At 55.2% G+C, this 14,596-nt stretch overlaps 5 protein-coding genes across 5 annotated transcripts in view; 2 read left to right on the top strand and 3 right to left on the bottom strand.

Moving 5' to 3' along the window:
- Window positions 1–1,632: 1,632 nt before the first annotated feature.
- Window positions 1,633–2,176, bottom strand: SODALDRAFT_320710 (hypothetical protein; the record flags this gene model as incomplete). Its single annotated transcript, XM_028609556.1, has 3 exons — window positions 1,633–1,656; window positions 1,752–1,900; window positions 1,996–2,176. 3 exons carry the CDS (start codon window positions 2,174–2,176, stop codon window positions 1,633–1,635), a joined length of 354 nt encoding a protein of 117 aa, XP_028463162.1.
- Window positions 2,177–3,297: 1,121 nt separating this feature from the next.
- On the top strand, window positions 3,298–5,866 carry SODALDRAFT_300763 (hypothetical protein). Its single transcript, XM_028608889.1, has 3 exons — window positions 3,298–3,369; window positions 3,444–3,725; window positions 3,832–5,866. The coding sequence occupies exons 1-3, from the start codon at window positions 3,327–3,329 to the stop codon at window positions 5,463–5,465; spliced, it is 1,959 nt and encodes a 652-aa protein (XP_028463161.1). The 5' UTR covers window positions 3,298–3,326; the 3' UTR covers window positions 5,466–5,866.
- A 2,269-nt stretch (window positions 5,867–8,135) lies between these two features.
- Window positions 8,136–11,129, top strand: SODALDRAFT_381525 (hypothetical protein). Its single transcript, XM_028615172.1, has 2 exons — window positions 8,136–8,684; window positions 8,777–11,129. Exons 1-2 carry the CDS (start codon window positions 8,625–8,627, stop codon window positions 10,763–10,765), a joined length of 2,049 nt encoding a protein of 682 aa, XP_028463160.1. The 5' UTR covers window positions 8,136–8,624; the 3' UTR covers window positions 10,766–11,129.
- A 132-nt stretch (window positions 11,130–11,261) lies between these two features.
- Window positions 11,262–13,416, bottom strand: SODALDRAFT_300760 (aspartyl-tRNA synthetase). Its single transcript, XM_028608888.1, has 2 exons — window positions 12,204–13,416; window positions 11,262–12,123 (listed from the first exon to the last, which is right to left on the bottom strand). Exons 1-2 carry the CDS (start codon window positions 13,350–13,352, stop codon window positions 11,446–11,448), a joined length of 1,827 nt encoding a protein of 608 aa, XP_028463159.1. The 5' UTR covers window positions 13,353–13,416; the 3' UTR covers window positions 11,262–11,445.
- Window positions 13,417–14,116: 700 nt separating this feature from the next.
- SODALDRAFT_63283 (WD repeat domain-containing protein mip1) overlaps window positions 14,117–14,596 on the bottom strand; it is a 4,962-nt gene continuing 4,482 nt past the window's right edge. Inside the window, exon 3 of the mRNA XM_028615548.1 lies at window positions 14,117–14,545. Within this exon, the coding sequence (XP_028463158.1) occupies window positions 14,326–14,545 (220 nt within the window). The 3' untranslated portion in view covers window positions 14,117–14,325. The remainder of the gene's footprint in view (window positions 14,546–14,596) is intronic.

Raw genomic sequence — 14,596 nt, 5'->3', positions numbered from 1 at the left:
TCCATATTGCCACGGGCCTCTGAGGCAGAGGGACAAACGAGAAACGGTCAGTACGTGGCTCAGCATACATGGCACCCTCAACCCCGACGAGATGCCATCGTGTCCGTCGTGGAAGTGCTAACGGAGACATGAGATGGCCACGGAAGCGAGACATATCGTTTGCACTCCACTCGTAGTGTGAGCACTGTGAGAGTGACAAATGCCAGTCCTCTGATTCATCTCCGACTCGCCGACACCAAAACACGAGGAGGTCGGGCAAGACATTCGACGAGTCTCACATACGTAGCTGATACAACGCAACAACGTACGTCGGAACAGCATCCCTTGCTTATCATGCTTTCTCCATGTGTTGCTCAATCTTCAGCCAGGCCCTGAGCTACAACCGCACAGGACCCGGGTAGAGTCTGCACAGACAGGCAGGAACCTTTGTCTGCGTATCTGCGTACAAGGTATTATTAGTAGCTATTCATAGTACACCGGGGGGACCATCCCGACCCTGGCATGTGGGATGCATGTAATTATCTCCAGCGCGTCTTCTGACGGGACGGCGCCGAACACTCGGCGGTGGACAAGACATATAACCTACGTGGTACATAGATACATGTACGCATATCTCGTCCTGGAGAACGAACGCATCGTCTGTCCGCCACGTCCTTCACCGCCCTTGAGACGTCTCCAACACAGCCCACATCCGCCACGGCGTTTCGAAGGCAGCTGAGCAAGATTGGATAGCTTTATGGGGCCGCACAGAGCTCTGGTGTATGTATGCATGCTACGAGCCCAAGACAGCAGTGTCGACGACGGTCACACACGAGGGCATTCATCAGATGGAGTTCCATCCTCGGTGACAACCCTCCGTGGATGCCGTCGAAGTGGTCGGTCAGGCTGTCGAGTCGGAAGCCTCAAGGGTAGTTGTGGGTGATATCGTATTTATGGCTTTATGTAGATCGCCTTTTTCCCGTCCGCCCCGCGGACTCCCAAGTTTCCCAGGAGGAAGCAAAATCTGAATGTCAGGACGGCGGTTATGAAGCATTGGGGTCGTCATCAGAAAGTCGAAAACTACAAGCTTTTACTTCACCTCTTGTGGAAATAAAGTTGCCCCGGGTCTCAATGACATTACCCTGAACCACGTACGCTCGTACGGTTTGCTGTAGTTATCTTCTTGTGCCGTGAACATACGATGCGTATGTAAGAGCTTCGACACCAGTGAGAGTATGGCGGCGCTTCACCATTTGACCAAGCGGTCATAGGACGACCGCCAAAGATAAAAGCTATCCGCCGATATAGGAGTCGAAATTCAGAGCGAGATGAAAAGAGGACTTGCGGTGGGCCATGAGAAATCATTGGAATCCCAGTGAGGCGACATTCAAGACCGCGAAGCTTTCCGCCCGAGAATCATTTCTAAAGACTTGTGAGTCGTGACAGCCCTAATACACGGGAGTATAGTACACGATGGTTCATGGAGGTATCGACACAAGGAAGAAACCAAGTCACAGTGTGCATATTCGCTGTCTAATTGGACTTTTCCCGGTGACGACTTGTCTTTAAGAAGCATCGACACAGAATAGACCATGATCATCCGCCGACAACAGTCCACCGGACAGGGATTCATACGCGGACGGATGGGCCGCCTTACGAGGAGCCATACTTCCTATCCTACGAGTCCAGTCCAGTTAGTGAATTGACGGTTAAAACCAACACCTGAGAGCCTCATAAAACAACAAAGATTCTCGGCAAGGGACTGGGCATACTTTATCAGGAACGGGAAATTCGGAACCGGTGGCCCCCTTGTACTTCGAGCGGATGGTGTCGGAGATGACCTCGTCCTTGGCCTGCTCGGCAGCGGTTTCGTTGGATTGTTGGTCCTGACCTAAGACATGCTCCTGGACAAAGTCGACGCCTAAGATGCAATGAAAGAGGCCGTTTGGTTTAGCAATAGGACAACACAGGGTTGGTTATTCGGGGTGTTTGGAGGGTAAGAGGTTCAGTACCCACCCTTGTCGAGGTAGTCCTCGTTCTTCTCGCTTTGAGGACCACCTCCCGTCATGGAGTTGACCTTGTCCATAAGACCCTGGCCACTGCCGCCGCTGACGGCCGAACTTGTATTTTCTTGAGTGCTCATCTGCGGCTTTTGGGCGCCCGATTTGTCGGCCGTCATTTTGTTGATGAAGTCCATGGTCAACAGGTACAAGGGCCCAAGCTTGGATGATGGTGGTGTACAGGGGAATGGAGGAAGAGAGAGAGCTTTGTTGACTGATGTGGCTTTGATATGGGTCGAGTAAGGTACAGGTAGGTTTGGGGAGGAGATGTTTGTCGGGAAGAGTACAGGTACGTAAACGTGTAGAGACGGAGAAGGCGCTAAGAGAACAGACAGGTGAAGGGTCCTCTACCTTATATATACTTCCAGTCCCTTGATCTCGTAAGACCTTTGCCAGGACTGGATTCGCGCTTAAACCAAGCGTGCTACGTATAAGAACGAACCCGGAGCTGAGATTCCCGAGGAAGCATAGCTCGACAGCTGAGAACAAGCCCAACTCATCCAATGAACGATCGCGCAGGGTAGGACGGACGGTGGACTAAGGCCTCTATAGGATCAGACATGAGGCACTACGGAGAGCAACATGTTGCGGTCAACCCTGTGGACCTGGAAGTTTTGAGAGGTACAAGCAGGTGTTGTATTCGTACGGAGTACAGAGCAAGTGAGACCGTCGCTGTTGAGATGGTGATATCATCACTGACGTCGAGTCGAGATCTGCCGTTCGCGTTTGTGGCTTATGTCAGCATGGGTCGTAACTTCTCACTTTTCAATTACCTTACCTCAGATAGGTAAGGTAAGGTACCTTTTGTACTTTGGCCTGAGCTGGGCTGGACGATTTCAAGCACCACATAAAACATTACGGCCTCATATCTCCTGGCCTCATAGTCCTCTTCTCATTGATTAGTCTGTCGGAGACCACTTACTGGACGAGCGTATTCAAGGAGTCATTTTAAGAGTCACCGAGGGAGTCACCGCCGTGGCTGCCTGAATAATAACCGTTGATGACTACAAAAGTGTACCTTGTAGGATACCTACCTTACCTTTAGGTACTTACCTTACCTTAAGGTACCTGTACCTTATATAAAAGGTGGGGATGGGGTTTACCAACGTGGAAGTCAAAGCTAAGAATACGTACCCGCCGGGTTGAAGGGAAGTGCGAAACCAAGCATCAAGCTTGAGCTCTTTAAACGCCGCATCTCTCCAGTGTCAGCGACTCCGATCCCCATCCGTTTGGCCAACTACGCACGCCCGGAGGATGAGCGCCAGCGCCAGCGCGAGCGCGAGCGCGATGGACAAGACGACCGAAGACTTGCTCCGGCGACCGTTGTATAGTACGAATCACACCTCACCAAGGTACCCCGCCATCGGTGTTATCATCATCGCTGACCTTCCCACCTCGAAAAAGTTTACGATCTCCCCCCGGAAGTCCTCGCCACTCTCGCCCTCAAACCCGACGTCGACAACCAGCCTCAGATCTCCGACACCTCGAGCTCGCCCACGAAAGACAACGATGACGCTTCGGAAAACGTCGTCGGGTCCCAAGCTTGTTCCCTTTGCGGGCTGAGCTTCGCTTCCGTCCAGGAGCAGAGGAGCCATCTGAAATCCGATTGGCATCACTACAACCTAAAACAAAAGCTCCGAGGGGACAAACCTGTCGCAGAGGTTGAATTCGAAAAGCTAATTGAGAGTATGTCCTGGGAGATGTCGAGAGGCCTTAGCCGTGCAGATACTTGATTCCTACGTTCCGTTCTATTTCGGTGCAGACCATGCGCTAACAACAGGCTGCCTCCCAGATCTCGATGAAAGTCTGTCGGGCTCCGACTCGTCTGATTCAGACTCGGGAGATGATGGCTCACGAAAGGAATCGACATTAATTACCCTCCTCAAGAAGCAGGCGACCATCGCGGAGATGAAAATCGACGCAAGCGGAAACGAGGATGGCGAAGAGGAGGCCGCCACCGGTAGACGCAGTCGAAACCGTGGGAAACCTCCGTTGATATGGTTTAGCTCATCCCTCTTGCCGACGAACACCTACTTTGGGCTCTACCGGGCTGTCCTGACTGCCGAAGATGTTCGGGATGAGCACAGTTTCGTCGACGTCGTCAAGAGAAAACAACTCGAACCCATTGCCATGCCCAAGCCAGCGAAGGATGGCAGCCTTCCCGAGATTGCCTATAAAGGACCCCATTTCTTCCTTTGTATGGTTGGAGGGGGTCATTTCGCCGCTATGGTCGTGGCTCTGCCCCCAAGACAAACAAAAAACGCGGGTGGTCCCTTGAATCGAGAGGCCACCGTCCTCGCCCATAAGACCTTCCACCGGTACACCACCAGGAGGCAACAGGGTGGCTCGCAGTCGGCCAACGACAACTCAAAGGGCAACGCGCACTCGGCTGGTTCGAGTCTACGTCGATATAATGAGCAGGCCTTGGTCGATGATGTCAGGGGGCTATTGCAGGACTGGAAGGGCTTGCTGGACACGGCCGAGCTGCTCTTTGTGCGTGCCACAGGTTCCACGAACCGCAGAACGCTGTTTGGGCCATACGACGGTCAGGTGCTGCGGCACAACGACTCCCGCCTCCGTGGGTTCCCCTTCAGCACGCGACGGGCTACGCAAAATGAGCTGATGCGCTCTTTCATCGAGCTCACGCGGCTCAAGGTCCGGGAAATCAGCCCGTCCCGGGAGCCCATCGTACCGCCTACCGACGCGTCCATCGCCTCCACCAAACCAGCGACCCCTAAACCAGCCAAGCCGAAGCCCTCCGAAGAGGAGGAGACGGCTCTCCTACACACCTCGCAGATCCAAGCGCTCATACGCCGCTCTAAGCTGCCGGCCCTGCTCAACTACCTTCAGACCAACTCCGTCTCGCCGGAGTTCCGCTTCGTGCCCCTCGATCAAAACCACCACGCACCCACCCCACTCCACCTAGCCGCCCACCAGAACGCGGCGCCCATCGTCCTCGGCCTTCTCACCCGCGGCGGCGCCGACCCTACAGCGACAAACGAACAGGGAAAGACTCCCTTCGAGCTCGCCGGCGAACGTGCCACACGCGACGCGTTCCGCGTGGCACGGTCTGAGCTGGGCGAGGCGAAGTGGGTCTGGGACGCCGCGCACGTGCCCGCGGCCTTGAGCAAGGCGGACGCCGACAAGCGCGAGGCGAGGGAGCGGACCGAGCGGGAGGCCAAGGAGGCCGAGAGGCGGCGCACGGAGGAGGAGAGGCTCAAGCGTGAGGGACCGACGGTCAAGACGACGGCAAAGAAGGTCGCAGCGGCGGCGGGCTTGGACAACAGGGGTCCGTTGAAGACGGCACAGGAGCGGAGGGAGGAGGAGGCGAGGGGGTTGACGCCCGAGATGCGGATGCGGTTGGAGAGGGAGCGGAGAGCCAGGGCGGCGGAGGAGAGGCTTCGACGGATGCAGCAGGGGAGATGAGGGGATTATTATTACACGCGGAATGCGTCTAGACAGTTCTCACTTGGACATACCATACGAGCGACAGCGAGAGAATCCCACGGCATCCTTCCTAGCAACGACGAGGCTCGAACATCCAAAATTGGAACATCAAAATACCTCAAGCCTATTATTGCTCGTGAGCCACTGCAGGCAGGCGGGAGTGTTATGGAGCTCTCAACCCCAACTACATAATGCTCATACCGGGCCAGCCAAGCTAGGACAGAATACGGGCCAGGGTTGTGTATACGTATATTGTAGCATCTAATAACCAGGGACTCTGAGCTGGCGTCATGTACGAATACCTTGTATAGTTCTCTAGGCTGCTTCGTGAACATTGATTTGTGGGATTATCCTCCTAAGAAACAGAACAGAGGAGACAGGTTCTTTCGGCACCAAGGTTGGAAAGCGCACACCGGGTCTACTCCACAGCACTACCATGCAGCTAGGAGATAATGACCATAGGTCTGACTCGTCGAAGTCGTCGAAGTCGTCGCGAACACCTTTACCATCTCTCGGTTTCTGTCGTCCGAGGTTGGCGAGACTTCAGTCACATGACAACAGTCCCGACATTGCAGTCCTTGTGCGAACCCGAAATAGGCGACAGCATACTCCGATTATTCCTGGTCTATAGTGTGGTATATCGGTACGAGTTGGACTTACACGATAGGACATTTTATTTCCGCCCCCTTTTATCCTTACGGTCTCTGATCTATACTTCGTACGCATAGCACTCCAAATATAGAGCAGCTAATAACTTGGTCGGACAGAATCTTCTGGGTGTCAAATGGTTAAGAAAAAAAATAGGAAAAAAAAAAAGAGGGGTGCTGTGTTCTTCTCGTATTCACAGATTCAGGTGAAGTTGGTGGCGTAACCCCCTTCTCACCCCGAAACAACAAGACTTGACCTCAGGTTAACGGCTTTGCTGTTAGCAGGACAAGTCGTGAGCTGTGGCGATACACCAACGAAGTACCTAGGTAGTTACCTTACCTTATACTAATAAATGCCTTCATACTTTATTTCGTACGTGAAGCCCACGCTACACCGCACAACCCGACCAGGTGGATAGGTTAGGCACGCTATGGCCACTGCTCTGAAAATCGGCAAGCCAAAGAGTTCCAGACCGTCCAGTCGAGTTGACTTGCGGCTGTTTATTAGCTTGTTTAGGTATGTACACTACATACGATACGGAGATGTGTTGCCCCTGGTATAGAGAAGCTTGGACCCCGCCGGGGCTTTTGTCCCATCTGGGGGCCCACAATTACAACGGTACCCACCGCCAGCGTCGCATTCAGCTGTGAGCCGTTGACTACATTGGTAGCAGTGCCATTAGGTTTGCAACGTGAAACGTGAAACGTGAAACGCGCGAATGGCCTCGTTCGTCCGCTAACCTCCCAGCGGCCCCTCCTCTGCCAACAAGAAAACCGCCGAGCTTACCGGTACGGGTCTTGATGCGGTTACTACCTCAGTCCAGAGTATGGAGTAGCGCTCCCTGTACGTTGTATGCCTCTGAGGAGAAGAACGAAATCCGATCAACTGATAGGAACTTACTAGGCTAGTCTGGTTTCTTACTCGGGCGAGCGATTGTTTTGTTCCGTGCGTGCCAAACATTATGCGTTTATATCGCCCAGTATTGGAGTGCGTATTATTAGGCGGTTATGGACCGATGGGGGGGAACGATGCACTTATACCAACTTTTTGCATCGTCGACGACAGAACACACGATTGGACCACAGGAAAGCCGAATCGCCGAATCGCCGAATCGTACCTGCAGTAGCGCGCTGACGGGGGCGGTTGGGACCAAGTACTTTGTAGAATGTTTCGTCGGTCGACTTCGAATACAAGGCCGTCCCGTTAAGTTGTCTCTCCCTTTTTGGGTCCTTGGGCGGCTACGGTCTTTATCGTCCGTTGATTTAATGTTTGTCATTTGTATTCCCATTTCTTTCCTCCCAAGGTCCCTTAGAACAAAAGATTCATACGAAGTATCGTATCCATACCAGGTGCGTTTCGAAGATACATCTACATCTGTATCCGTATTCGCTCCTGGTCTCTTAATGTACCTTAAGGTAGGTAGGTACCTTAGGTATACGCCGTACCTCGACTTCGTCTGGGGCCGGACGTTTTACTCCCCTTAATTAAGCTCCAAAACATGCAAGCCACCCCTGAAAGCGTTGTCCCAAAATCAGGTGTATTACTAAAAGCGGTTAACCCTGCGATGGGAAATGTGGGGTCACCGTCTGCGTCTCCCTCACCCTCACATGTGACTCCACCATCGACATCACAGCGCTCAGTGCTCGGACTTCACCTCCAAAGACATCCCAAAGTTGTTTGCCGAGTTGTTTCATCCTTGGCTTTGTCCCTCCTGTCAACCCCCGGTCCATGATGCCACGAAATCGACGTGCTTCTTTCTTCCAAGTTCGATCCTCCCCAGGCCAGGATCGCCCTTAGGCGAAGCCAGGCCCGGTGTACGAAGTACGGATATCCATGCTTGGTGGTCTTTCAAAGGTCGATCGGTGCTTTACGTTGTACATAGATGCTCCCACAGGGGCGCCTCCCGGGAGGCCAATGCGAGCAAAGAAGCCGAGTCCCACTTGGTGCATGGATGCTGCACGAAGCCGCCGGTTCTTCAGGTAAACGGTCCGTTTTGTCTAGTACGGAGTCGCCCTAGATACCGACGACAGCAACTTCGTCAACCGACCCATTTGCAAGGGTCTACGAATAGCTCTCCAAGACCCTCCTGAAGCGCCGGTCCTGGAGGATACGGGGCAAAGGAGATCGATCTCCTTCAATGACGGGCCGACAGTGTAACCCTTTGGGACAGGCATAGCTGCCCTCCTCCTCTCTGATATATAGCTGGTCTTTGTTCCCCCGGCCACCTACTGCTTCGTTCTTGTCTTTGTCTTCCACTTCATCGCCATTTCTTCCTGTTGAGTTCCATTCGTTCGACTACCCTCAAGTCGTTCTTTTTTTCTTTTTCTTCTTCCCCCCACCCCTTTCACCTTCGTTTGTAAGCCCAAGGCCACTCGCTTCCCTTGAGCTATTATCGTTAACAACACTATCTTGATTTGTTTCTCCTCTCTCTTTTCGAACGATACTACCACAGGCTGGAAGGTATATATTTATTCGGTTTCTCAAGCAATCATGAAGACTCTTCTGCCTCTTTTGGCCCTTGCCGCCAGCCTTGGCGAGGTTACCGCTACTGTAAGTTCCACCCTCATTAACATACACAACTTTTGCCACATACGGCTGGCAAACCCATGCGCACCGAGCCTGATCTAACGGTCCACCCCCAGTTCCGCTTTGCCAACCCCTTCACCTGCCCTGACAACATCGACAACGACTGCTTCGACGACCACCAGAGGAACGGCTTCGACTGGCGCGACCTGGTCCCTGGTAACTTCGGCAACTATGCCGGCTTCGATTTCAAGGGCTGGGCCTTAGAATCCAAGGTGTCGCGTTTCAACGACAGGGCCATCGGCGGTGTCTGCGGCCTAACCAAGGCCGAGTCCCCTTCGTTCGGCTCCGGCAAGAAGTTCTCCATCGACTGGTTCGAAGTCACCCCCGAGTTCGACTGCGACCTCGAGTTCCACTACGACATGCCCGACGGCAGCCAGTGCCGCCACCGGGCCACCTGTTCGAGCCGGGGTACCACCGTGAAGAACACGCAGTGTGGTGGCGCCATCAACGTCACCGTCGTCTACCCCAGGCAGCCTCGCAGCTCCAGGAACAACTGCTTCGTCAACATCTGGAGGATCGGTTTTGACTGCGAGAGGAAGAAGCCCCCCAAGGGCCCTGCGCCTCCCACGCTTCCTCCCCCTACTACACTCAGCACTGTTGTCCTTCCTCCTGCTACTTCCGAGCTTCCTCTACCCTCTGAGAGTCCCGAGCAGCCCGAGCAGCCTGAACAACCCGAGCAGCCTGAACAACCTGAACAACCCGAACAACCCGAGCAGCCTGAGGCCCCCAAGTCCTCTTCCGCCGTGCCGCCTGCCGAGAGCACTCCTGCCGAGAGCACTCCTGCCGAGAGCACGCCTGCCGAGAGCACGCCTGCCGAGAGCACGCCTGCCGAGAGCACGCCTGCCGAGAGCACGCCTGCCGAGAGCACTCCTGCCGAGAGCTCCCCGGCCGAGTCCAAGCCTCCCGTTCCATCCAACCCCCCTCAGTCTTCCGAGGCTCCCGAGTTCCCCGGCGAGACCCAGCCTCCCGTCTTCTCCAGCACCTCGAGCGCCATCCCGGAACAGAGCCAGCCCCCTGTCTCTTCTCAGCCGCCAGCGGTGCCCCAGGAGCCCATCACCGAGGTCACCACCTATACTACCATCTCGACCATCTTCACCACCATCGTATCCACCGTTACCGACTGTGGTCCTGAGATTCCCGAGTGCGCTGGTGGTACTCCTCCCGTCGTCACCGTCACCGTCCCCCTGACCACTACTGTCTGTGATGTGACTGAGACTATCACCCTCACTCCTGAGCCCACTGGCACCTTGCCCGTCGTTCCCGAGCAGCCCGGTCAGCCTCAGCCGGAGCAACCTGGTCAACCTCAGCCCGAGCAACCTCAGCCCGAGCAGCCCGAGACTCCCGAGCAACCCCAGCCCGAACAGCCCGAAGTCCCTGCCCCCACTGTCACCGGGCCTGCGTCTCCCATCGAGACTCTCCCCTGCCCCGACGTCGTCCCCAAGTGCCTGAACACATGGCTGTTCTCCGTCGCCTGCTCGGACAACACCGACGTCGCCTGCTACTGCCCGGACACCCTCTTCGTCGAGCACATCTTCACCTGCGTCTACGCCCACGGCGAGACCGACGAGATCATCGCCGAGGCCGTCAAGTTCTTCCAGGGTATCTGCGCTGGGCACATCCCCGAAAACCCCGCCATCATCACCGGCGCCGACCCCATCACCACCGTCATCACCGTCGCCCCCACCCCGGTGCCCACCGATGCCCACTACACCACCATCGTCGTCGACACGACCCTCACAGTCCCCCAGGTCTCGGACGGCTCCACCATCGAGGGCTCCCCGGTCGTCACCGTCATCCAGTCCACCATTGAGGTTCCCGAGGTCGGCTTCACCACCTCCGGCGTGGAGGCCATCCCCGTGGTTCCTACCCCCGTAGTTCCTACCCCCGTGGCTCCGGGCGCTTCGGACCCTGTCGGTAGCGGTGGCGTCTTGCCTTCCGAATCTTCCGACCCGGACTTGGATTTCCCCGTCCGGGCCGGTGCCGGTAAGGTCGCCGCCAGCTTCGGTGCGGCCGTGGCTGCCATGGTCGTTGTTGCTGTGTTCTGAGCTTAGCCAAAGGTGGCATGGCTCTTGCGCTCTCATCATTCCCTCCTCTTTTTCGTTTTACCATGTCAATCATCGAAGCAACTATGAGGCCGATACAACATCGTACAAAGGAGAAAACACATACACATACATATATACACATATGAACTATCCTTGGACAGGGAACATACTTACATTTCTTACGATCCTTATGAAAGACTTTTTGTTATCGCGGTTTATTTTTTTTTTTACTTTTTGTCAAGCTGTATAGGGGGTATAGGACGGTGCCACTTGGGGCGAGAAAAGGAATAAATGCTTGGACAATACCCTGGGTGCTTAGAGGTGTAATAGTAATTGGTTGAAATAGAAGAGAGCGTGTCCTTGGCTTCAATATTCTGCCATTCCGACTTGAGATGAGCAACAGGAAGTGGGAATTCCCCCTCTTAATTATTATGCCCGCTGCAGATACTAACTTATCATTTGTCGTGAATAATTGGCATCTACCTTGGACATATGTCTCTGATGGTAATGTGTTTTCAATTTCTTTATTTCATGACGGCTAATCCTAATCCTTCGTGTAAATCATTTTTATGCCTATACGTCCGCCTCTCTACATGGAGTTACAACCCCGTCGATCGGGGATATCTTACCACCCCCCTTTTATCATCGCCATTCTTGTCTCTCCATTCCGGTAAAGACCTCTACGGAAGCAGCCTCTTGGGCGTGCGAGGGTAGTAGCTCGTCAAATGCACAGAGGGCAGGTTCAGGAACCAAGCGACGACGCGGTCGAGGCCGATACCGCCACCGCCATGGGGCGGGACGCCGGCGCTTCGGAAGACGTCGATGTACTCCTTGATACCGGGGGAGTTGGGGTCGATGCCCTTCTTCCGGATGCGGGCCTCGAGGAGGGCAGGGTCGTGGATACGTTGACCGCCGCTGAGGATCTCCTGGCCGCGCATGAAGAAGTCGTAGGCGTTGGTGACGCGCGGGTCGGCCGGGTCCTCGAGGGCGTAGAAGGGGCGGGCCTCCTCGGGGAACTTGTCGAGGACGTAGAAGTCCGTGTTGTACTTGGCGCGGATGAGCGCGCCCAGGGCCTTCTCTTGCGGGGTGGACATGTCCTCGAAGTCGCTCACGTTGCGGAACTCCTCCGGGCCTTCCTCGCGGAGGAGGCGCTGGCCCTCGGCGAAGGTGAGGCGGACTTCCTTGCCCGGTTCGGGCAGGAGGAAGTCCTCGGACGGGTAGACGGCGCGGATGGTCTCGATTTGCTCGGCGCAGCGTTCCGCGAGGCCACGGAAGATGTAGAGCAGGGTCTTCTCGAGCATGTCCTGCACCTCGTGATAGTCGTCTTCGATTTCCATTTCGAGATCGAGACCGGTGAACTGGTAGACATTAGATTTCCCGGTAGCCAAATGAAGGGGGGAAAAGAAACGAAAAGGAAAAAAAAGGACAGGTAACCGACCTCAGTCATGTGCCTCGGGGTATTGGAGTTCTCGGCACGGAAAACGGGACCAATGCAATATACTCTCTTTCGGCCACCGGCAATCTCAATCTGCTTGTAGAACTGGGGAGACTGGGCCAGACAGGCAGTCTTATCAAAGTACGGCAAGACGAAGACGTTGGCGCCGCCTTCCGATGCGGCCCCGATCAGACAGGGAGGCTCGAACTGGACGAAGCCCTGGGAATCGAGGTACTCGGCAAAGAGCTTCCGGGTGGCCATGCGGACATCGGCAATGGCCTGCTGCACGGGGGCACGCTTGTGCATGACCGGGTTGTTGAGATGGGTGATCATACTAGCAGCGGGAACGCCGTCGAGAGTAACGCCCTCGACACCCTCCCTAGCCGCCTCGACAGCAGTAGTCCCGTCAGCAGCAGCAGCAGCAGCAGCAGCAGCAGAAGCAGCGGGAGCGGGATGCTCCTCGTCATCGAAGCTCGAGATGGCGCGGTTCGCAGCCGCGAGACCGAGGCCCAGCACCTCAGGACCCCGGGCGACGAGGTAGCACTTGGTGATGTGCAGCTCGTACAGGCTGACCTTGCAGCTCTTGACCGGCTCGAGCGGCTTCTGGACGGTAGCCTCGACCAGGACGAACGACTCGAGCGGGAGGGCGCCGACCCACTTCACCATCGGGCGGGAGACGGGCTTCCCCTCGGCGCTGGCGGTGATGACGCCCTGCACGGCCCAGTTGCGCTCCTCGCGCAGCTCGACGAAGCACATCTTGGCGCCCTGCATGCGCGAGTTCTGCACCCAGCCGCGCACCTTGACGCTCTTGCCGACGTGCTCCTCCCCGAGGTCGCGCAGGTGCACCCGCTCCGCTTCCACCTTGGTCGTGTGGTTCGGGTCGCCGTAGTTGTCCTTGGCCAGGTCCTCACCTCCGGCCGCGCCGCCGGCGGCCTTCCTGGCGGCCTCGGCGGCTTCGCGCTCGGCGGCCTTGCGAGCCTTTTCGGCTTCTTTTTTCGCTTTGGCTTCGGCCTTCTTGGCTCCCTTCTTGGACTGCTTCTCGCCGCCGGCATCACCGCCATTATCCCCGGTCGGAGGGGATGGGTTATTGGAAGGAGAGGCGGCGGCGGCGGCGGCGGCTTGCGCGGGGTCGGTGGCGGGAGCGTCGGCCATGTCGACGATGGGACGTTGCCTAAATGGTTTCTATAATTTTTTTCGTTATCTTTTCTTCTTCTTTTCTTTCTGTCTCTTCTTTCGCTGTAAGAAAGGAATTCGTTAAATTGTCGTATCGTTCAGAGAGGCGAGTCGATCGTTTGAAGAAAGGTGAGGTGTGTGTGTGTTGTTTGGACGTGACTCCTGTCAAATTTCCAATGGCGGGGTGACTTTTGAGGTCCATGAATCGAACCCCTCCTCGATCGTTACCTAAGGTACCTACCTATCTGGCTTATCGGGACCAGCTTATCGATAACGACCCGATATACGCGTTATTGTACTCTACTCTGTAAACAACATGGCCACTCAATTATACAGTTTAGGAGCCAATGGAGTTCAAGGGAAATCCCCCTATTCCACAACACAACACCACGCCCTCGGCCTCATGTGGATAAATTACACCAGAGGGAAGAGATAGATTATCCCCAATGATGCTTAGTTTATCAGAATCCGTACCAGTAATAAGTCTCTTAGGATGCTGCACAAGGCGCAAAGAACCTTTAATTACACACTGCATGCCTCTTCCTGTAATTAGCCGCAGAACCCTCCCAGACTCAACCCGACAAGAATAAAAACAAATACGAAGAGAGGGAGGGAGGGAGGGAGGGTAAAAGAAAGCGGTAGAGAAAGAGAGGAAAGAAATGGAAAGGTCGCGAAGACGGAAAATATGGCCCAAGGCCTGCCATCTCAAAACGCCTCATGATGCAGTTCATGGAAAGGCAGAAATGCCAAAAAAAAAGGAAAAAAAGGAAGAAGAAAAAAAAAAAAGCGAAAAGCACCCTACGAGCCATGCATAAACAAATTCCCTTGAATGATAGTCTCCAAGTGTCAGCGATATCGGACTTTCTCAGCTCGACTCGACTACTCTTGACAACCCCCTTTCCTCTCTTTCGTCAACCCCAATTCCCTTCTCGGCCTCCTCCCGCCAGCTACCTTAGGCACGTGGCTGGACCGCCTCGGTATTCTCACACGTAAAGAGGTTGATGTTGTAGTCGCCCCGAGAAGCACAGCCCAAGATGGGCCGGTGCGGGTGGAACGCCGTGGCCGAAATGGGCGATCCTCGGCTCTGCTGGAGGAAGCTCGAGTACGGTTCCATCTCCGATAGTCTCTGGCCCTCGAAGTTGAATACCCTGACACGGCGGCTCGAAGTACCCCTGTCAAAGATGAGTTGGCGGTGGTTAGGAAGGTGAAAAGACGAAGAAAAA

Source organism: Sodiomyces alkalinus (assembly GCF_003711515.1).
Source record: "Sodiomyces alkalinus F11 unplaced genomic scaffold SODALscaffold_11, whole genome shotgun sequence".
In the NCBI taxonomy this organism is placed as follows: Eukaryota; Fungi; Ascomycota; class Sordariomycetes; order Glomerellales; family Plectosphaerellaceae; genus Sodiomyces; species Sodiomyces alkalinus.
Note: the sequence above shows the minus strand (reverse complement) of the source record. Positions and strands in the feature narration are given on the sequence as shown.

Coding starts and splice junctions, on each gene's coding strand:
- SODALDRAFT_300763 (XM_028608889.1), top strand. CDS start 3,327: ATGGACAAGACGACCGAAGACTTGCTCCGGCGACCGTTGTATA. Junction 3,370..3,443: donor GCTCCGGCGACCGTTGTATA/GTACGAATCACA, acceptor ACCTCGAAAAAG/TTTACGATCTCCCCCCGGAA. Junction 3,726..3,831: donor ATTCGAAAAGCTAATTGAGA/GTATGTCCTGGG, acceptor GCTGCCTCCCAG/ATCTCGATGAAAGTCTGTCG.
- SODALDRAFT_381525 (XM_028615172.1), top strand. CDS start 8,625: ATGAAGACTCTTCTGCCTCTTTTGGCCCTTGCCGCCAGCCTTGGCGAG. Junction 8,685..8,776: donor TTGGCGAGGTTACCGCTACT/GTAAGTTCCACC, acceptor GTCCACCCCCAG/TTCCGCTTTGCCAACCCCTT.
- SODALDRAFT_300760 (XM_028608888.1), bottom strand. CDS start 13,352: ATGGCCGACGCTCCCGCCACCGACCCCGCGCAAGCCGCCGCCGCCGCC. Junction 12,124..12,203: donor CCCCGAGGCACATGACTGAG/GTCGGTTACCTG, acceptor AATGTCTACCAG/TTCACCGGTCTCGATCTCGA.